General features: G+C 36.9%; 2 protein-coding genes across 5 annotated transcripts in view; one reads left to right on the top strand and one right to left on the bottom strand.

Moving 5' to 3' along the window:
- Nucleotides 1-23293, bottom strand: part of LOC105152413 (uncharacterized) — a 260147-nt gene that overhangs the window by 179268 nt on the left and 57586 nt on the right. The window lies entirely within an intron of this gene.
- Nucleotides 1-23293, top strand: part of LOC105152414 (lachesin) — a 141290-nt gene that overhangs the window by 117224 nt on the left and 773 nt on the right. The window contains exons 4-8 of the mRNA XM_011066695.2: nucleotides 2875-3060; nucleotides 3417-3606; nucleotides 4693-4821; nucleotides 13133-13252; nucleotides 13521-13691. Coding sequence (XP_011064997.1) covers nucleotides 2875-3060; nucleotides 3417-3606; nucleotides 4693-4821; nucleotides 13133-13252; nucleotides 13521-13691 — 796 coding nt within the window. The remainder of the gene's footprint in view (nucleotides 1-2874; nucleotides 3061-3416; nucleotides 3607-4692; nucleotides 4822-13132; nucleotides 13253-13520; nucleotides 13692-23293) is intronic.

The following is a 23293-nucleotide window of genomic DNA, read 5'->3' as shown; positions in this document are numbered from 1 at the left end:
CTCTTGTTCGAAAAGACATGTGCACGATGCTGCGTGTCCTAAAGAGGGAAAGGGAAAAATGACGGTTTTCGTTTGGGTGTACAGAATTTTTCTTTTTGGGGGCGCAGCAGGATCGCGAGATCGCTCGGTTTTCGAGTTTCAACTTTCGGATACGAAGCGACGTATTGTGCCCGCCTTCGAGTTGCCGCCACATACTATCCGATTCGCGTTGCTATGGATACGTTCTTTCACTTCTGAAAGTGATTTTCATATCGCATATTCATGAAAAATCTGTTACAGAGTTTTGCGAAGAGCTTCACGAAGAAATTATTTGCTGATCATCTTTATTTGACAATTACTGAAAGATAATTTCTTTTCAGTTTCATATCGTTATACTGATATTTCTAAATAACCTAAATATTTCTAGATAATATATTTAATGTCTATGAGAGAGGGGGAGGGGGGAAGAGGAGGCGGCTCCCGTAGACATTAAATATAATATAAACATCGTAAATTTTATAAGTTATAAGTCATAAATTTCATTTTTTATCCCCTATGTTTTATTCATTTCTAAAGCGTATTTTTGACATTTTAATTTCGAAAAGCTTAAAATACACGTACATTGTTCCCCACACAAGAATGTTTTCAGCTTTTCTCTTTTTTCCTTCCTTCTTCCATTTCAGCCCACAACAATTAATCATCAGGAAAATGAATTGACGGCAATATGACATAAATGTTTGAGAGTCGCAAGCATCTGTCGGTCGCGGCGACTTTTTCGTTCCCCCCTTTGGGATGCGAGAGGAGCTTTACCACCTCTCATCCCCTCGGAACGTCGCAAGGCGCACCGAAAGGGAGAATGGGGTCGTGCTTATACTCCGGCATAATATATTATAAGTGGAGGCACTCACAAGGCCGTCACTACCAAACACTCGCACCCTCTCGCATCCCAACCGCCCCCGTAGTCATCCTCTCTTCGCCCTCCGCGTCCGCTCTCCATACACTCCGTTCGCGGGTTATCGATAAGAACCGCGGAACTCCTTTGTCGGTTGATAGATAGCCTTTCAGAGCGATGCGAGGTCAGATATTCGACATGGTACAGGTTCAATTTCATGCCAATAATATCTGCGCAGAGGGAGGCGAATAAGGCAGAGAGCAGGAGATGGGAGGAGGATGAATATTCGTGATACGCCACACTGCAGTTTCCTCTTTCAGGATAGCTTCGGCCAGAATGTGAAGCAAAATGACGATTAATATGTGTTAACCAGACACGATTGCATTTTCACGCCCCTTTCTTCGCCCGATCTCTCTTCCCTCCCCCTCCCCTCCTTTTTTTTCATTGATCTTAATCCGTAAAAAATGGGTTTAATTAATGGCGTATATCAGCGGCTTGGAGCGAACTGCAATAACCGGTGAGAGTTCAATTTAGCGTTGATGATACGAAGGATCGCGAGCGAAAGCGCGGTAACCCACATTCGGAACAGTCACGATAGTTACTTCAGAAGTAATATAACTTGCAGAACATTCACGAGAGCGTGAAGAACTTGTAATAAATTATACCAATATGGCAAGATCACAGGCGAAATATGTGTGTTTGGTCGACATTTATTTCTATCCTATTTACTATTTTTATATTCAATATAAAGCTCACTCGAGTTTTTGATGTAAACATAATGTTACATCCTGTGAGAGTAAAACACCTGAACTTTGCTACTAAACCGTTATCTCTCGTGGCTACCTTTCTTTATTTTTCTGAGAAGTTACATTCTATGGGTTATCGTGCTCTTGCTCGCGGAATTCTTCATATTTACACAGTGGCAGACCGTCGCGGCGCGCAACGGTACAGTTTTCCAGTCGAGGGATGTGGCGGAGAAACCGTAGCACAGACTTCGCCATAAAGAGAAGATTCCTCCGTAGAATATACCGGCTTTTGATGCCTGCCTTCGAGGCGATATATACGAATATTTCATTCATTCGCGAATAGAAAGCGTCCCGTGTTTATATCTCTCTTTCTGCACAAAGTCTCGCAGACGTTATCGTAATCGAGTTCATATTTGAATCGCGACAGAAAGCTTATGATTGTACTGCCGAATATTTCAAGAGTAACTGACGTAGAGGGAAAACCGGGAAAAGCGATAGGAAAGTGCTTTAGGTTAGTAGGAAGTTGGATTCTTCTTCAACATCAGTGGACGGAGTAACTCTAGAACTTTACTTAGTAATTAACTCTTTCGGTATTTATATTCGGCATATTAAGGCACATTAAACGTTCCTTGTGCTCGTTTTTACATTAACCTTTTAGGGGCAACTGAGTGGTGTAAATTTGCAATGTTCATTTTGAAATTAAATTCCAGATAAATTCGATATAAATTCGTCGTAAATTCGAAATCTGTGAAATAAGTTATAATATATTTAAGAACTAAAAATGAAAATGTATGTATTATAGAACATTGAAATATAATACTTCCGCTTGCCAAAGAGATTATACATTGATATCAATAGATTCTTCACTTATAAGAATTAGAATTAGTCAGTTTTTTAGCAACAGCAGTAAAAGAGTTTGTCTTTTAATGACAAGAGATGCCGTCCCTAAAGGATTAAAAACTTTTATTTTAATTACATCGAAATAAAAAGAAATACTTTTCGAAATTTTATTCCAATTCTATTTCTAATATCTGATAGATACCGAAAGAATTGATTAAAGTATAGATTGTGGAAGCTAAAAATGGGACTTAACAACACACGAAATATCTCTCGAGGTAGATTCGGTTTCCGGTTAGATCCGCGACAACAAGAAATAGCTAATTAATGAGTTACGCACGGCGATAAGATTAGGTAGGCTTTGGGAAGACGGGGAAACGGTTCCGAATCGGTCTCTAAGAAATGGGTTTGTGAGGCCAGGTGGCGTGGATTAAAGCGGACACCAAGGCGATCCTAGCGATTCATGAGCACGTGATCACGAACAACGCCCGTCTGTCGGTGACCCACAGCGACTACAACACGTGGACGTTGAACATTCGCAGTGCACGCCGGGAAGATCGCGGAATTTATATGTGCCAGGTCAACACGGATCCCATGAAGAGCCAGGTACGCATTTCTCTACATATAAAATGTGACTTTTACAAAAAAATAACTTATTTCTCGCGAAGAATAATTCCACATGCGCGCACGCACATCTTTTTTAAAAATTATATTACAAGTGCACATAGATATGTAATAATTAATGATTATCACGGAATTATCGAGCGAATAGAGTGTTTCTGTAACGCGAAAATTACTTCAAGTTCACTGATTTATAATTGCGACTTCAGACTCGGAGTTCTCCGCTTTAATCCGGTTGGTGGTTTCGTTGTATATTTCGTAGCACTCCATATTCTCTCTTCGCTCTACACACGCATATACACACGCAGATACGCTATAATTTATCTCCTCCGCATTCGCAGAGCGCGTTTTTGGAGGTGGTAATACCGCCAGACATCATCTCAGAGGAAACCTCGAACGACATGATGGTTCCCGAGGGAGGTGCCGCGAAGCTGGTGTGCAAAGCGCGCGGTTATCCCAAGCCTGACATCGTGTGGAAGCGAGAAGACGGTGCCGAAATCATTTCGCGTTCCGGTCCTGGCAAGACAAAAAGTAAGGGTTCCAAGTATTATTTCGCGCCAGTCAATCGCTTACTTCTCCTTTGGGAGCAATATGGTGACGTACTGCGATACCAAAAGCTTTCTTCGGTTGCGAATTTGTCGGCGCAATTAAAACTGTTCCCAGAATAATTTACGAGCGAAGATCGGAATTTAATTGCAATTAGATCGCTAGGTACATCCGGTACATATAAATAAATTAATTATGTTTCTTTGATAATCTAATTTTAAATTCCAGAATTGTAGTTGATAATTCTGAGAAAACGTTGAGATATGTATTATTAGCTGACTAATATATCTTCATTTACAAAATTAACTATTCAACGCTATAGTTAATCCTTTATGAATTAGTGATCCCATTTGGAATCATCCTCTTTTATTTTATAAACTGCTCGCTTGATTTGTGTGAAACTTAACCATTGGAGTAATTTGATAACACTTCGTTCAAATCTGAGGTCAAAAATAAAAAATTCAAAGTAATAGATTCAAGAGATATAACGTGAATTTTGAAACATAATTTGATTATTATAAAAGTTTTAGGGAATTTTTAATTGCAAAGTAACATCAAGTTTCTAGTTTCGCTTTGTTTGGAACTCATCAGTGTTGCGCAAACAGTTAGTATTGATTTCTAAACTGACTTTCGAACTCTAATTTTGAGCATTGTAACACTGGATAGATCTTTCTTCATTAAAGCTATTATCCTTTTGAAATTCGATGTTCTTAGATTACATTTGAACTCAGTGATACCAAGAACCTTCGAAAACAGAGTTTCATGATAATCAGATGGTTTCTTTGAAATCTTATGTAATTTTAGAATTTTGGGATCAGAATCGAATTCATTGACCCCGAATGAGCTTCTATAAGTTATTTTGTTAGAGAACTCCAGTTCCCAAAAAGTTAAATAATAATTATAATAGATCAAAAATAGATTTAATATAACGATAACGGCGAATTTCGACATAGACATTTACGTGTCTATACTAGTTTAATCTGTTAAGTCGATCGGGTATTAATGTTGCACACTTTGATTACATGTAACGAGCTAACTTCTGAGACCGCCCCTCGTGTTTGCATATTGCAGTACCCAGTGCAGAGGGCGAAGTGCTGACTTTGTCGAAAGTAACGAGAGGCGAGATGGGCGCCTACCTGTGCATCGCCAGCAATGGAGTGCCTCCGTCAGTCAGCAAACGAATGATGCTGCACGTGCATTGTAAGTACATACTGTTTTATTTGAATATCTTCGCCACAAAAGACATTTTTGTAATCACGAATATAATATATGTTCCGATATTTGTTTTACCAATATTTTTGCGATATACGTTTTAAAATATATATCATTTAATATCAATTTATATTATCACATTCAAACTAATATTTACACACATTATTGTACTTTTATCTCTATTAAGTAGATCTCTTGACCAATTTGAAGTCAATTTGTCGTGGAAATATTTACACAAAATTTCTTATATAATTGTCTCATTGTGAGTAAAAGACGAATAATGTCGAAGCAAGACTTGCTAAAACTTTCAATTGTTTAATGCTGTTAAGTGAGAAATAACAGAAAGACGAAATGCAATTTCTCTGCATAATCTAACAAAAAGAATACATAATTTATAAAATAAACATTGCGGACGCTTCGTTGCAAACTGTAGAGCAAGCTGCATAAAAATCTTTCGCGCGATTCGTACGGATTAAAATTTATAAATCCGTTTCTTTGTCCAACAAGTCACATATATTCACATATATATTTGGAATATCATGGAATATAGCTTTTCACTAATCTTTAATTAATAATCATAATTTGCATAAATGGCTAGCATTATCTTACAGAATATTCTATTCATTAAAACGATCAAATATACATAAACATATGTGAATATAAAATAAAATATGTTGAATATTTAAGAGAAAATTATTTCTTACAATAACAGTTTTACGGAATATTTTAACTTTATTTTTATTTCTATCTTAAATTCAATTTCTACGTTCATATATTTGTACGAGTACAAATTAAACTCTATGTAATATTCTAAGTTAATAAAATGATAAAATAAATTAAATATAAAATAAATAATATTTAAATTAAATTATTTATAAGAGACGAAATTTGCCTCGAAATTTTTTTGAGTCAGGATAATGAAAATTCTAAAATTTGATTCGTGATTTGCTGATACTAGCACTAATCGCACTTTGATCGTCACACATTCATAGGAAGAAAGTAGGACAAGCGTGTTCACGAGGAAATGCGACAAAATTCGTTTTTTTACCGCTCGTATAACCTCACGACACCAGGGCGTTTCCTTGAGCAATCGTCCAGAAGGTGTAAAGTCCGCGAACTACCAGCAGTAGCCTTATCCACGCGAGACACACTTCTCGGTGTAAAACGAAAGAGGCGTCTCAGAGGGAATACAAGGCGCCGCAGCAACGACGAAGAAAAGCGTCGCTTGTACGACGAGATAGCCATCGTCGCCTTTCCTTGCATAATTTTACCGTAGCAAAGACGGGAGTGAGACCGAGGAGAAACCTCTTCTCCGTAAAAGCCGGAGACGGAGAATGACGAAGACCGCGGCTAGGAATGGAAAAGGAAAGGGAGAAAAAGACCGAAGGTAAAATACTGCTTAAATAACAGGCGCGTAATGCGCCTAGCGACAAGGGTGAAGGAGAGATTTCACAGGGTGAGATGGGGTGTCGGAAAGGAGCACGAGATAATAAAATTACACTCGGGACGACGGTACAACGCACCCACGTTCATACCCTCCCCCTCCCCCCTCCCTCACCTCTTTCGAAGGTTTAGCGAGAAGACGATGTGCGCAATAAGATTCCGTTCAAATTGCGCGGAGATGAGGATAGATGAAGGCGCGCGCAGAAGTGTACTAAATGTCGAAGAAATGTCGTAAATTCAATATAGATTTTATTATTGAATTGATTATTTATTTCTCATAATATAAAAGATAAAGACAGTTTTTTCGATGAATCGAAGCAATCGAGCTATAATATTTCAAAGAGTGAAATAAAACGAAATAAAAGTGTTTCATGCAGCTTGTAACAAAACAAAATTTAAGTTCCAAAGGACACTTTATCGTGACAAAAACACTAATACGACAATAAGAAGTATATATAATTATATATATATATATAAAACTAGGACAACCATTTGTTGCAATTTGGTGAAACCGCAACGGTCATTAAGGGAAATAAAAAAAGAGAATAAAAATCAGGCAAATAAGATGGGGATACTTTACACGGAGAAATCCGATAATTACAAGAAAAATTCCCATACATCAAGAGATTGTACACTCGTTAAAAAAGTGTAATAGTAAAAGAGAAATGAGAAGGAAGTTGTAGTTTCATCGTGGGAGAAGCGTGGTGTGACGATAGCAAGTTAAGCCGCGGTTACGACCGTGTCTTAGAATCTGGTGGAGGAGAGGTAATTCCTCGGCGGAAATTGGACGTACCTATGTACGTAGTTACGTTCTACTGCGGTGCACGATCTCGCACCTGGCCTCGGGCACGATGATAAGATCGTGCGATAATCGAGTTTCATTGAAATACGCTATAGACGAAACCGTGTCCGCGAAATTCGCGCGACCAGCGTGGGATATTGTGGATAGCAATGCGCGGGCTCTCGGTTGATTCGGAAATGCGGAACTGTTCGTGGCAGACGGCCGATTGCTTTAAACGATCGCGTGATGCGAGTACAAAGTGCTGAACTTCCTTTGAAAACGCGGAAGAACATTTGAAATTGTTGGCAAACGCCGTTCGCGTGCAATTACGCGATTGCTACTTTGTCGTCGACATACGTGCTAATTGTGAAGCTTGCTATATTAATCTAGATAGTGCTTCATGTTACTTCATATAATAATAATACTAATAATATTACTCATTCGCTACGATGTAACCCAAAAAGTGTCATTTTTTAGTCGATTAAAGAAAAAAAATGAAAGTATAAAGAAAAAAATATAATTTTATTCCCTCTATAATTAATTATTATACCGAAACTGTGCACTTTAAGATTATGCCAAAATTGTAATCATTCAAAACATTCAAATTTATTTTTTGAAAGTCTTTGTTTTCTGAATAGTGTGGTTATTGTAGCAAATGAACGATATTTCTCATATAAACGGTTTTATGTATTAAGCGTTTTATAATTAAGATAAAGTTTTCGATAAAGTTTTGTGCTATAAAATAATATTACAAGAATCGATAGTTTATACAGATATATTGAATTTGATGAGCCCATAAATCTTATTGCTGCAGCCACCATTTAACATCAGAAAAGACATTGGTAATCGTAAATAGTTAGTACAATGCTTCCAGACTTTCCTAAATAAAATTGTACTCGCGACTCACGTTCGCTCATCATTGGCATCCACGCGACGACAGAATGAAAGTTCCTTCTTAGTTAAGGACTCGAAAAAGAGAGACCGAGCCCTGATCTAATCATCGTAAGATGTGACAAGCTGAACTTTACTCAGAAACTTTAAACACCCCGCCGTCCGCTCCGGTTTTAACTTAGTCTCAACGTTTTAACTTCTCCGTTACATCTCTCGCGACTTCCTTCCTCCCCCGTTTGCGACTTTTCCACGGAACTCGGACGCGTAATTACGCGTTAGATAAATATGGTTGTACACGAAGGGACAGAAGAAGGACTATTTGAAAAGCAACGCGACGAGCTGCATCGCAATGCGAGAAGTACACGGAACACCGCCGAGTCTCGACACGATCTTAACACTGCTTCTTAACAAAGAACTATTACACCGGAGTAGTATATGTGGTGCGAGCATCATAGAAAAGAATCGAGTGTTATCTTATCACCACAGGACTATCGAACGTTGGGTCTGTGCACCCAAACGAGAGAAAATCTTGACTTTTATGGATCGTAAGTTTCCCATACACGAAGTGTGTGTGTGTGTGTGTGTGTGTGTGTGTGTGTGAGAGAGAGAGAGAGAGAGAGAGAAACGTTTACGTAACTAAGTTACTACTCAACCTGGAAATACAGTATAATAGTCTTCCTCACGTTTGTAAGTTAACTTTCCATGCTATGCTATTGGTTCTTTTAAAAAGAATTAATATTAATAAAATAAAAAAAAATTAATATCATCACGATTATCTCGAAATTACATGTGTCGATCTGCGTTACAATCAATAAGACGTCGTTCATTCAAATTGCGAGAGATTTAACTTGGGTGATTTTGTTACTTACTATCCGCAATTACTCATCTGCTTACTGTAATTAATCGTTCGTTTAAGTCAGTTGCGCTCGATTTCTCTTTGCGTACTGGAAGGTAAACTCCTCTAAGTAATTTTTATAATTTGTTAAAATATTGGATTGTAAGAAAAATACGATGCAGAAGTGAATGAAAAATTAAAAAGTGTTACTATACAATCCAACTTTTTTTTTGCCGCATTAAACGTTTATATTTTCTTTACTCCTGTTTAAACAATAATAGATTTTATCTCACAAACTTGAAAGCAAACTCAGAAAATTTTTTACAATGGATATTGAGTCCAACTTAATTATTGCAGGAATCGATACGGCAATTTATCTAGAGGGCATTTGACGCGATATTGAGAATTGCGCGCTGCATTAAATTATTACACCGCATTAAGTTGTTACACTGCATTAGATTAGACTATGAACGCGACGAATGCAATTTCGCGCCACAGGTCGCATTAAGCGCCTCGAGGTACACTCGCTGCGCTTAATTAACGGAGGCGGCGAAAGAAATTAGCCTGTGCCGCTTATTTATTTGCAAGCTCGCGATTGTGCTTCACGACCGACTTCCTATTTCAGTTCTCTTCGGTTCAGATCGATCGACTGTCCATTTTGCAGCGCAGGTATCGCATCCGCGAACTTATTTGATTGATGTTCGACAAGCTTATTTTGGCGTCGCTATATTTATCGGCCATACCGCATCGTGAACTTGCACACGTTACCGCATAACATCCAGTTATGCGGTTACTGCATAAACTTGATATAAGATGCCCCATATTCTCGAAAATATTCTTTGCTAGAAATACTCCGCAGTCTGTTGACATAAATTTATTATATCAACCAAAAATTTTAAAAGCATAAATAGATAAAAAAGGAGACTTTTTTTCAATAAAATTAATTTTCTTTAACAATTTAATTTAGCGTTCTAAAATCAAAATTAAAAAAAAATTTGTTTATTTATTAAAATTTTTTAAAGAAATATTTGATTAAAGTTCAGTAAACATGGCAATAGTATTCGAGTAGCTGTTTAAAATTTTCAATAAAAAACACTATCACAAAAAATTGTATCAATACATGTTTATATACGATAAGCGATTCAATACGATTTTATCGCTATTGGTCAAACGACCAGTTTATCAATAATTTCACAGTGAAATACTCCGCGACGATTTGTATTCCGCGCAATTGCTTACCGGCGAAATGTCCGACGTTAAAATGTCGCAACGTATTTACGTTTCGCCGAATTCGAATCGTGGGCTCGTTCACAATTAAGAGTAATGTCGAGCGATCTCGCTGTTTGTTATCCGAGCAAACGCGTCACCTATCGTCACGTACCGAGCTAAATGTTACACGAAGAATTCCCAGAGCGAGTATTCATCACTATCATACCGTACGTGCGTGAAATCAGTGCCATGAGTTTTTGGACGTGCGCGGATCGAAAGTTTGCACGTAAATCCATCGGAAAATCATGTAACGGATTTGCGGGACACGCTTGGCAAATCGGAGCAATTAAAACTCTCTCTTTCCCTATCTCTTTCTCTCTCTCTTCTGGTATGGCCAGAAGGGATTCATAAATCAATTCTCGCGATACAACGCGCGGTTATGCTTAGGGGAGAAACCGTGATTCAATTCGGCGCATAATTGTTCGCCCGGAATTGCCGAGAGTCCGCGCGTTCGAATTAACACGCGCCGAAGTGCCTCGTTGTATCGTGTGTTTCGTTTTGATAATTCGTCCCGCACTTTCTGGCTCGTTCATGTTTTACGGCATAACCGATAATGTGCGTCACAATTACCAATTATTCGTAATCACTGCGCAATTATTATTATCGCGATCGTATTCGGATTTGCGTTTGACAAAAGCGTTCTCCAATTAATTCGCACGAATTTGATGAATAATTAAAATATCAAAGTTTAACTCCTTGAAGGATTTATCTGTCCGTTATAGATCGGTTCAATATTATATTTGAGAATACTAGAAAACCGTTATCTTACTTCAAAAGAGATACGATCCAAAAAAATTAAGTTTTTTAATCAGAAAAGAAAAAAAAACTATTTTTCAACTTAAGAAAATTATTGACTACTATAATAATTTCGGCAAAAGAATATATTCTTAGAAACATGATCAAATGTCAGTTTTGTCATTATCGTTTTACAACCCTTAAAAAAAACCACCCTTTTTGAATTGTGACAATTTTGATATTCTACAAAAGTATAACAAATTCGGAATATTCATCAAAAATGACATAACTCGAAATATCACCGATAGTTTATATCAGCTAAAATAACTAAATTTAAAATAAAACAAGAAGATTCTTCTTTTATTTATAGAAATGACGCAATTTCAAATAGTGTAATTTAAAATCTTGTAAAAAATATAATCTCTTTAAAACCTTAAGAAACTTTAAGAACAACGAAAACCTTAAGAAACTTTAAGAATGACACAAGTACCATTGAGGAACTTTGAAAAAGAAACGCTTAAAATCACGTTATTGTAAAAGTAGCATCTTGTAGAAAAGAGTTAATGTGTAAAATAGAATTCTTTTTCTTCGGTTACGATGTCAAATTTATTCGATTTTTATTCCAGGACGTCGATATGTCTGACTTACGGACCTTATGGTTATCCTACCCGCAAACACTTTGTGTATTCCCCTTTCTCATATAAAAGTGTCGTTTCGGTGCTGCTGGGATCTTTGGTGTGCACAAGCGCGGCTCGAGCACATATATTTCCCAAGCGGCGCTCGAGATAAAGAGTCGACCAAAGATCCGCCGAGGAAACGGCCAGTTTATCTCGTGCCATCATCTTAATTTTCTGTTACAACGTACATAATATTGTCACCCAACATTCTGCCCATCGATATCACTGACGTAATCTTTATTAGGAATATGGACTATCTTAGAAAGTGTTATCTTTTAACGATGTCAATACAGAATCGTTAGAGACTGTAATAGCAAACCTCATCATGAATACAGATAGTCTATCTATATTCCGTATTTGTATGCAAATGAATATTTTATATATATAGCGATTTAAAAATATATTTTCATGTAAAACACAAAGTCGTGATAAGATCAAAATAACATCAAGTAAAAGTTATTTTAGAGAAAAGCATGATGGTGATACACTTTTGATGATCTTATGATGAATTCATGACAATGATTTTTACGTGATCTTTTGGATAAAAAATTAATTATTTAAAAATCATCATGTCAAAATTATTATCAAATGTACCGACATCATGATTTCTGAAAACTTCTTTATACTTGATTTTATTATGACTTTTTTTCTATTTGGATTTCTATAAAATATTATATGTATAAAGATATATATTAAAGCGACAATTTAATAATAGCTTTAATCATCGTGATTTAAAATAAACTTCTTAAGTACATAAAACAGATAAAGTTATTTCATCAATTTTTTGCATAAATTTATTACAACAATCTAAATTTACTATTAACTTCCAAAGTGCAAATAATAACACTCAATCTAACACATCTTATTCATCAGTATTAAAAAATTATACTTTTTTTATTTTGTTTGGTATTATGACGTAATTAGCAATTGCGTTAACTTTATTAATAGCGACAATGATTATGCCACGAAATACGACATGCAGAGTTTTTGCTAAAGTATGTCAGAAGAGACGTAAGTGAATTCAATGAGCTACAGGGTAGCTTGTTTTCCTGAAGATAGAATTTCAAGTCGGTGGGGTTAAGTAGCCGCTGTAAAACGCACTGTAAGCGCTTTGTGACGACACGACGTTTGGCCGAGCTTCGGCTGAAAGAAGAAGTGCTCGGCGCGGTCGCCTGTTAAAACGTAAGCAGCTCATGGAAAGCTGCTTACGATACTCGAAATGAAAGGCAGTCATAGCGACGCTGCCATGAAGCAGAAAGAGAGAGAGAGAGAGGGAGGGGGAGGAAGAGGAGGGGCAGAGGTAGTGAAAGGGAGAGATAGAAAATGCATCCTTTCTGCTCGCTCGCTAAATGACAATCTGTCAGCGTGTTTCATTAGCGTGAGATGCTCACGTAGCTAGCTAATGACGCACTCGCACAAAGGGACCACAATGTAACTGTGAAGTAAGGCGATTGAATTGTGCAAGTGGTACAATGCACCACTGCTGTTTCCCCATTCCGAGATCTTCATTTTGAAACAAATCAGAAAAATATTCTTTGTGGCGTCATGGTCGATGACGTTCAATTAGACAAATTAGTTCGCGGGAAACCGCGCACGCATCGGATGCATCGCCGCTGTTGTGCTGTCGTTAGTCTGAATCGCAACTGATCGAATCATTATGGTTTACAGTTCATCCGATGGTCCAGGTACCGAACCAGCTGGTCGGAGCTCCGATCGGAACTAACGTCACGTTGGTCTGCCATGTGGAAGCGTCACCTAAGGCCATTAATTATTGGACCCGAGAAACTGGTAATAGAACAGTACAATCAGCATAGTTCTTGTCGTTCAATTTACTTGAAAGATAAATGACTTATCAGTTGTGATTTTGAATTGTTCTAAAAGATATTTTTTAATTGAGAGCATTCACACATTCTGTACAGAGACAGAAAATATTTTTCGTTATCTATAATCAGAAATTATTTTGATAGAAAGAATTATTTTAATAGAAATACTTTATCCAAAATATGAAACCTTATACATTTCTTATTAATTTAGTTTCTAAAATGTATTTCTACAGACGAAATGATAATCACTAACAGCAAGTACGCGATGTCCGAGGTGAAAACGTCAGTGTACAGCGTGCAGATGCGACTGGTTATCATGAACCTGCAAAAGCACGATCTGGGTGGCTACAAGTGCATCTCAAAAAACTCCATTGGCGACGCTGAGGGGAACATCCGACTTTACGGTGAGTTTCCGCGGTTAACGCGTCGACAAGGGCGAAAACAGGTCGTAAAGTCTCTCTCTACGCGAGTTGGAGCTTCCGGAAAGTCTCGGGAAACTTCGTCAGACACAAACGACGTCGTACCGTCATAAATTCTCTTACAGAGTTAATGCATTTATTATATATTTTTTGAAAAAATTAGTAGTCCGAAGACTCCTTAAATATAAGTAGGAAGGACATGCTAAATTCTGTTACTAAGATAGTTGGAATATTTATCAACCAGAAGACGGGAGTCTATTTTTTAAATCTTGCAGCTTTACTTTAAGTTAAATTTGTTATAATTTATTATTTCATTGTGCATTCTTTGTCTTAAAATATGGCTGTTTCAACGCCATTATAGTAATTTTTCTATCTTATAAAGATTAAAGTATTCTTAAAAAAATAAAGAATATTGGAAAAGAAGCTAACCCAATAACATTAAAAGGATACAATATCGGAAATTCTATTTACGAAACGTAATTTTTCGAAAGTAGATTGAACTGTACGCGCAATATGTTCATTTTAAAATATCACTTTTGAAAGTGAAAGCGAAAGCTTTTCTACGGAAAGCACTGAAACAGCTCTAGATCAGAGACATGTATTTGATTGCGGAGGACAGTTGTAGTTGCACGTGCTCCAAGACGGCGAGAAAATACAGCGTATCACTGCGACATCGCCGTTTCCATTACATGCACGATTTAATACGTCGCAATCTCGCAGGAACGATCGACGGCAACGAGCTTCTCGTGTATTACGCAATACGATGGTATATTTCTTGTCGCCCGTAACGATACGTCACTGTAAAAATAGCGAACAATTAACTTTACGTGTAGAATTAAAAAACACACGTCTGTTTGTGCCGGCGCTATTTTCATTCATTCGTCGCGAATATTGAACGGTTAAGTGCAATGAACAATGTAAATCACTCGTTCATAGAAGATGTAAAATGCTTTATGACTTGAAAGCTCAAGATTTTATTCTTTTCGTTTTTTTTATTATTTCTTCTTCGTACATGACTTGGCGTGTATTGTATAACAAAGAGTGGAAGATAGTAATAAAATTAAGCTAAAATGGAAATCTCTGGACAGAAATATTTTACATGCACTTGTATAATATTTCTGACATTAACTCTCGTCGTTTTGGTAATCTCAGGAATTTATCTCGAAGAAACCGCACGGCTGTCACTACAAGTATCGGTATTTGCGAAATTAAGTTTCCTCTCGAGTTTTACTATTTAAGATATCGGAGAGACCGGCGGCCGCGAGACAGATCGGAATTTCCACAGTTTCTTAGCCACGTCTCCGTCGTAACCGTAAGTTATTTCATGACGCAGATAATACTGTACTCTTCTGATAATATTTATGGAATTCGCTTCTATTGTGTGTCTGCGAAATACCACCACCAACCGCCAGCTATGAAATACCTAAGTCAGTAATCTTCAAAATGTCTTTGCGATATCGGTTAAAACATGATTACAATCCGCACTGTTTCTCCCCGAGAATATCTCCTTTTAACATTCTTAACGTTTAAATGTTCTACAGTAATAAGTTTACGCGCACATTTTACGTTATGTAGCAACGTTAAGTAATATATCATAGAATACTTAAAATTAAAAAAAAACAATAATAATTAAAAATAAGTTGCAATGATTTAAAATCATTAAAGATTTGCGTTTTCTTAGAAGAGAAAATAATTTCTAAATTGAGCCTTGTAGGCGCAATTGTAAAACTTTTTTTATTGTGTCATAAAAAGTTTCGTTAATATTGTTCTTATTTTCTCTTTAAAATTTAAGACAAATAATATATTAGGTGTTGGAATTAATTCGTAGCGTTTTTTTAATGAAAGAATGTTATTTATTTCACATGAGCATTAAAAAATACATTAATGAAAGTACTTCCCATCACTTTCTACTACTTTTGACCATCTTTCGGGCAGTGAATGAATACCGCGTCGGAAGAACTGTTCATCTTTAGATGAAATCCAGGAATCGAACCATTTTGTACAATCTTCGTAAGATGTGAACTTCTGCTCGCACAAGCTATGAGCTAATGATCGAAACAAGTGGTAGTCGCTAGGTGCAATATCAGGAGAATACGGCGGGTGCGGTAGCACTTCCCATTTAAGTGTTTCCAGGTATGTTTTTACCGGTTTTGCAACGTGTGGGCGAGCATTGTCGTGCAGCAAGATGACTTTATCGTGTCTTTCGAAGTATTCCGACCGTTTTTGCTTCAATGCACGGCTCAAGCGCATCAGTTGCCGTCGGTAGAGATCTCCAGTAACGGTTTCATGCGGTTTTAGCAGTTCGTAGTATATGACACCCTTCTGATCCCACCAAATACAGAGCAGGAGCTTTGAGCCATGGATATTGGGCTTTGCCACTGATGTTGATGGTTCGCCGGGCTTAACCCATGACTTTCTGCGCTTTGGATTGTCATAATGGATCCACTTTTCGTCACCGGTAACAATCCGATGCAAAAAACCTTTTCTTTTCTGCCGTTGAAGCAGCAGTTCGCACGTGAGAAAACGTCTCTCAATATCCCTTGGTTTCAATTCATATGGGACCCAATGTCCTTCCTTCTGGATCATGCCCAAACTTTTAAGACGTTTTCTTATTGTTGAGAAGTCAACTTCCAATGACGTAGATAATTCTTTAAGTGTTTGACATGAGTTTTCATTGAGCAGTGCCTGCAAATCGTTATCTTCAAATTTTTTCGGCTGACCAGGTCGCTCCTTGTCATCCAAGTCGAAATCACCAGCTTTAAAACGTGCAAACCACTTCCTACACGTTTGCTCAGCCAGAGCATGTTCACTATACACATCCACTAAAATACGATGAGCTTCAGCTGCACTTTTGTTCATATTAAAGTAATGAAGCAAAACTCCCCGCAAAAACACTTTATCTGGCACAAATTTTGACATATTCAATGAATTATACAGTATTGTTATTTATGATTTCAAGAAAGGTTATGTACGGCAAATGACGTCCTATGATAGATGTTTACAATGTATACAGAACTATAGGTAACAACGAAATAGTGTACTGCTTGTGCCATCTCTTGTAAAACGCTACGAATTAATTCCAACACCTAATAAATTTAAGATAAATAACATAAATTTTATTACACTTGATAAGAGATAAAAAATATGCGTAATTAGAGCTAAAATTTTGGATAGCGCGGTGATATCTCACGTTGTACATGCGACGGATGACTCTACGACCGCAATAAGTCTTCATGAGCGGTACCCCATAATTTTCCACTCTGATTGAACGTTATGATCCGTTTACCGCATGTACGTAGACCTCTTTTACTGTCGAAAAACGAATGAAAAAAGACACATTTTTCTGTGGCTCGACGGTGGTCCTCTCGCCGGTGTGTCATCAGCCGTAAATGCGCCCATAACTTCCCGCTTATTTTTCTCGAAGCGCATCCTTATTTTTTCACAGTTTATTTACCGGATTCCGCGTCACATAATTTTCCGCTTTATAGCGCTGGAGAAAATTCAGCGAAGCTGCGAATTACCCTGCGTTCCTGGCACGAAATAGCGATCAAGCATAATCAATCCATTTTACACGTTGGAATTTTCTGTAATTTTTGATCATGATACGTACAACGTATTAACGCCTAGACTAACACAAATTATGCATGAGGCAGCAAATTTAGGGAGGCAACATTCTTGAAAAAAAATTCTAAAAAATTGCCAGTTTCTGCTAGATTCAGAAAATTGCCCATCGAAGGCAATAATTAACAGAATTTAGATTTAATTCTGAATAAAGATTAATAAGAACGAATTAAAATTTAGATTTTATATATATATATATATATATTATATAAGTTACATTTGAGGCTTGAGGTTGGCAACAATTTAATTACAATTTAATAGGAATGGTATGAGTTCTGACTCTGAGTAAATAATAAAATACTGAACTCTGAAGTAAATGTGATTTCAAGTGTAACTTTTGAAATTATCTGACCAGAACAAAGCAGTATTTTTTAATAATTTCTAAAATAATTCGCGAGTTATAAAATAGAAATTTTATTTTCTAAAATAGCGACAGTTCAACTTTATAGAAATATTAAGCAAAATAATATTTTTACAATATATGGCTCGACGATATATAAGTACCCGATTCTAGGTACTGTTATTCTTCACATATGTCGCAGATTATATATGACAAGAGAAAATTGATATGATGTACTTAATAAATGTAACAAATCGATTCATTACTCACTCCAGCGCTTTTAAATAAACGAAATAGATATTGATCAAATTCCGAGTGACCGTAATAATATTGTAATAAAGCATAGTACGTACTCACAGGATTATTTCTGTTTTTGGCATTAATTTTGCTTATTCACAAAGGATGCGATGTGTAATGCTCATATTCATGTGTTATTCATATGCTTTACTATTTTATGATCTTCTTTTATAAATAATTCAGTGCGCGACTGTAATTTTCACTTTTTAATATTTTTAAAAACATATTGCAATATTTCATACATTTTCTATTCAAAACGAGGCAGAATGAATAATGTCGGTATTTCTTCTTATGAAATTAGCATCTTTATGGAATGTAGCTTTTATAATCCGCTTAAAAATTGGCAATAAAAATTATTATATTATCGCATTATGTCGTGAGTTTCACATTCGCGTTATCGCAGCGAAAATTCTACACGTCGTCGCGCGATTGAAGCTAAATTCCGGGCAAGTTATTGATGAGAAGCGTGCATAAAATTGCAGATTTACATGCAACGGTACGATCAGCATCTGCATCCCCGCGCGCATGTCAAAATACCTTAACACAAGTCACAAGAGTATAAAGAAGAGTGAAACATGCAACAGAATTTACTACTACTAGAATTTCGAGAAATAACAATATAGCATACAATAACTGTCAAAAGTTTTCGGCCAACGTATATAATTTTTATCAATCCGTTTTTCAAAATTTTATAAGTTGATAAAATTCTTTTATAATTCTATTATAATAAAAAACAATTCTATCAAAAATATTTGCTCATGTATGTAAAAACAATCGTAAAAGAGAATTAAGGCCAAAAAATGAGCAATAAATATAATCTCTTGGGTGTTGCTTTAATTTATAATACTATATACCATCATTAAAAGAATATGTAACATGCATCTCGACACAGTATCTTTATCAGCTACAATATTTTAATATTGTAGAGTTTATTCTATATATTTGTTTAAAATTTCTATTTATAAAATATAAACTATTAAGCCTGCTTTGAACGTAACGTGTGATAATAACAAGGCTGTAATATAGTAGTACCTACATATATTTATGTAATTTTTTTTAATACACAGAAGATTTTTTTATTTATAAAAACATTCTTGTTATAATTAAGAACACAATATTTTAAAAACTAAAATATATTAAATATACTAAGTAGATCTTTATTTGTAAATATTCTTTATCCGAGCAATAATAAAAGAAAATTATTCATTGACCGGAAACTTTTGGCCACCACTATATGTAAAATTCTTCCGTCGTTACTTTTCAATAAAAATAATTTACCAGTCCTCAGTTTATCTCTTTATCAAAACGTGAATAGAACGGCGTAACAAGCTGGACAAAACCGAGTTTGATATCTATGAGTTAACCACCCCCGCCGGCTTCGGAGCGCGCGTGCAATCCTAATGACGGCAATTTTATCGTGCTGTCGTGTAAAGAGCGAGTGTACGCGCGCAGGAAGCGCGCGATGCTATCCCGGCGTACTCGAACTTCTCGTTGAAGTCACGCGATCAGATAAACTCGAAGGATTAACAGTTAAACCGCCGGTGTAAACGGGGCGCGAAGAGTCAAGAGTGAAAAGAGCGTGCGCTGTCTACGCCGTCCGGGGAGGGTGGTTCGGTACTCGGTAGATTTAAGAGCGCTGTGCAGGGCGAGGATCGGTAAGCTATGGAACGTACGGGGACAGTGGCGGCATGTTGGCGCGTCATGTCGAGAGCCGAAAGTCCGCGAAACAATATCCGAGCTTTCCATCCACCTTCCTCGTCCCGTCTGGCCATGCCGTACCGGTTTTTCGTATCCTCTTTTCCGCCATTCTTCCGGGGGATGTTCTTGTCACAGATTGCGCACGGTTGGGATTATGGATTTACCTTGATAAATGAGGACTCGATATCAGAGGCGTAACTCTGGGATGAAGATCGCGTTGCTTTAAATTATAAGTCTGCGGGTTTGATTTCTCTTGAGATATTATATTATACAAGAGTATCTTTCTCTTCGATACTTGAAACTCTCTTATCATATCCCGTGATATAGTTTAAAGGATGAGTCGTCTGTATTAAATGATCGGTATTACTTCCATTGTAAAAATTTATTGATTATAGATTTCTAATAATTTGAAATACAAGGTGCGTCCCAAAATTTTCCCAACTTTTGAAATAAAACAACAACGGTTTACTTTTTTTTCAAATTCAAATTGTTTATTCAAAGTAGTCCCCGTCGGACTCAATACAACGTTTGGCACGATCTAAAAGCATTTCAAATGAGTGTTTTATGTCGTTCAAAGGCACGTCCTTCAGAATAGTGGTACAAGCCCTTTGGATGTCTTCTACGTCCACATACCGCTTTCCTTTCATGGACAAATGCATTTTCCCGAATAGGTAGAAGTCACAAGGTGCCATATCAGGCGAATACGGGGAATGGTTGATTGTTAAAATGTGATTTTTAGTCAAAAAATCAGTGACAAGTGTCGAACGGTGAGATGGCGCATTATCGTGTAACAAGCGCCAACTTCCTCCTTCGCGATATTCTGGCCGAATACGACGAATGCGGTGCACCAAACGCTTACATAGAATACAGCATTAACTGTTTGGCCTGCTGGAACGAATTCTTTGTGCACAATACCCTTGGAATCATAAAAACTTCGATGGAATTTTCGTTAATTGTCGATTTTGGGCGACCTGTATGTGCGTCGTCATTTATGTCTTCACGACCGTTCTTGAATCGCGTATACCACTCATAAACACTGGCACGGGCTACACAATTATCACCATAAACTTGTTTCATCAAATTATGGGTTTCGGTAAATGTTTTACCAAGTTTAAAACAAAACTTAATATTGGCTCTTTGTTCGAAGTTCATTCTCGTACCGATGTATACAACATACTGACACTTGAGACGCCATAACTTCGTTTCCACTGAACCAAATGTCATGAAATTTTTACTGGAAGTCAGCTAGGGATGTACCTTTCAAACGCGCAATCGAACACACGGATGGCGCCACCCGACCTATCCCTATTGAAAAAGTTTGGAAAATTTTGGGACGCACCTTGTATATTAGACGTGCGTAACTCGTAGTCTTTCCGATTTCAATTTATTACTTCTCTCGGTTTCAACTTATTACAAAAGAAAAATGAAGATAACTATTTTTTCGATAAAAAAAAAAAAAGAAAGCACACACAGCAGTACTTAAAAAAATATATTATCGCTAATATAAGTAATTTCAAAAGCTGTTTGAAATTTCTTCGCTTGCGTTTCCAATAATATGTAGTTTCTTCTAAATCAGACGGTACGATAGTTGGCCACCGTCAAAAAATCGCTACGAAACAATAGGGAAGATCGTCAGGGCATCACGTCTCCGGTTAAAAGACCGTGAAACAATATCTAATCTGACCACCAGCTCGCCGTTATCTCTTTTCTTGCTCCCCATCATCCCAGCCCCACGTACTTCTGTGTCTCGTATTAGTTATCGTTTATATCAGCCGACCAGACAAAACGCGCCGTCCGGAATTGGGTGAGCCATCTGTTGCCAGACATGATCGATAAAAGTCTGCCAAGTGTTATCAGTGCTAAACTGCTATTTAGACGGGCTGCCGCACCCTCTCTTCCACTTCTACTTCTTCTTATAGTTCTTCTAACCATCGGCACCGGTCTACCGCAACCTGTCTCTTCGTTCACAGCAGCTGTATATCGGGTGTCGCGGACTTATCGAGATAAATTTTATTCCCGAAGGAATTGTTTGACCGCTACGGAGTCGATTTTCAAATTCTCGAACAAAAAATCTCAGACGAATGTAATTGCGAAAATGTTTTATATATCGTGAAAAAAAGTCTTTGCACGTTCAAAATCGTGAATTTTCCACGCGGAGGCAAAGGTGAAATTTTTGCGCAGAGAATTTACGTCGAAATATATTCGGATTAAATTCATTAGCAATATTGCTGAGTGGAGTTGACCGAGCAAAAGGAAAATTAGGATGGAAACTGCGCCTGGCTGCTGGTTTGAGCGTCCCGTAATGAATAAGTAGCAAAATGGCTAGTAGAGAGCACATCTAATTCAATATCATTGAAACACGATCTTGTCAATTAACTCTGTGATTTCGGTATTTAGTAGCTTCGTCGAAGGTATATAATCAATATAGGAGTTAGACATTCTAACGTTACACGAATCCGATTACGTTAATATAATTCTGTTCACATATACGAAACAAGACATCTCAACATTTAACATTTAATCAAATCTCACCAATTATTTCGGCCGATTTGAACCGATTTTCAAGTACATATCTTTTTTTATAAAATATAATTTTGAAATCTATTTAGAAAGAGCTACTTAATAAAAGCAGTAACTACAAAGTTCTCAATAATGTTTAATATAGAATTTAATCGTGTGAGGATTATGTTAGAGCTGTAGTATGTTAAACTAGTATGAGAAATTAACGTCGATTATTTCCTAGAGCAAACCATACCGATTGATCTCCTAACATACGAGAGATAATGGTGTCTCATATCGTTGTATCCCTCCTCCCCTCCCCTGCAACATCATGTTTCCCGCTATCACGTATCGACTTGCTCATCATTCGCTCGTTGAATTTCAATGGAACGTGCCACGGATATTAAGCATCGCTGAAAAATACGCGAGAGATGTCAAAGACAAAGATATATTCAGGGGAAATTCATGTGATAAATATTAAAAAAATATACGCACATATCTCATAGCTAAAAAAGAATTTCTGGAGATAAAAAAAAAGAGAGAGAGAACCGAGTCCATTCGTTTTCTATTGCGCGCAACAATAGCATTGCACGAAATTCCAAAAAAGAATTTTCACTTCACTTTTATTCGCCTCGCGTGTGTCGAATGACATTGAGTGTAAAAACATCGTACGATACCCTCCATCGAGCTTCTATACATGCGGAAAAAAATGATATCTACTCACACCGAATCGCGCCGACTGACCACAGTTGAAATAATGTTTCGACGGTCGTGCCTTGAATTCGATAGCAATGAAGAAACTGCAAGCTTGGCGCTCTCATTGCACGTGCGTAACAGAAGTATCGACAACTCTAACGTTCCTCACATCGACTCGACAACTTGTAAAAGGATCGCGTTTAATCCTCGCTTTTATTTAACTCTTTTTGTCTTTCTCTCTAAGTACAGCAATTTGTTCAAGACAGACTTAAAAACAAAAATGAGAGAGGTGAAAAGAGATTTAGAAAAATATCAAATATAGTTTAAGTTTCGAACTTTTTTAACAATTGGAAGAATTTTTAGAATACAATATATTCTAAATTAATATACAGATTAGCTAAAAAAAAAAATAGTTCTTCCCCTTTTTCGGAAAATT

Source organism: Acromyrmex echinatior, chromosome 4, assembly GCF_024713525.1.
Source record: "Acromyrmex echinatior isolate Ae372 chromosome 4, ASM2471352v2, whole genome shotgun sequence".
In the NCBI taxonomy this organism is placed as follows: domain Eukaryota; kingdom Metazoa; phylum Arthropoda; class Insecta; order Hymenoptera; family Formicidae; genus Acromyrmex; species Acromyrmex echinatior.
This window is presented reverse-complemented; position numbering and strand designations above follow the sequence as displayed.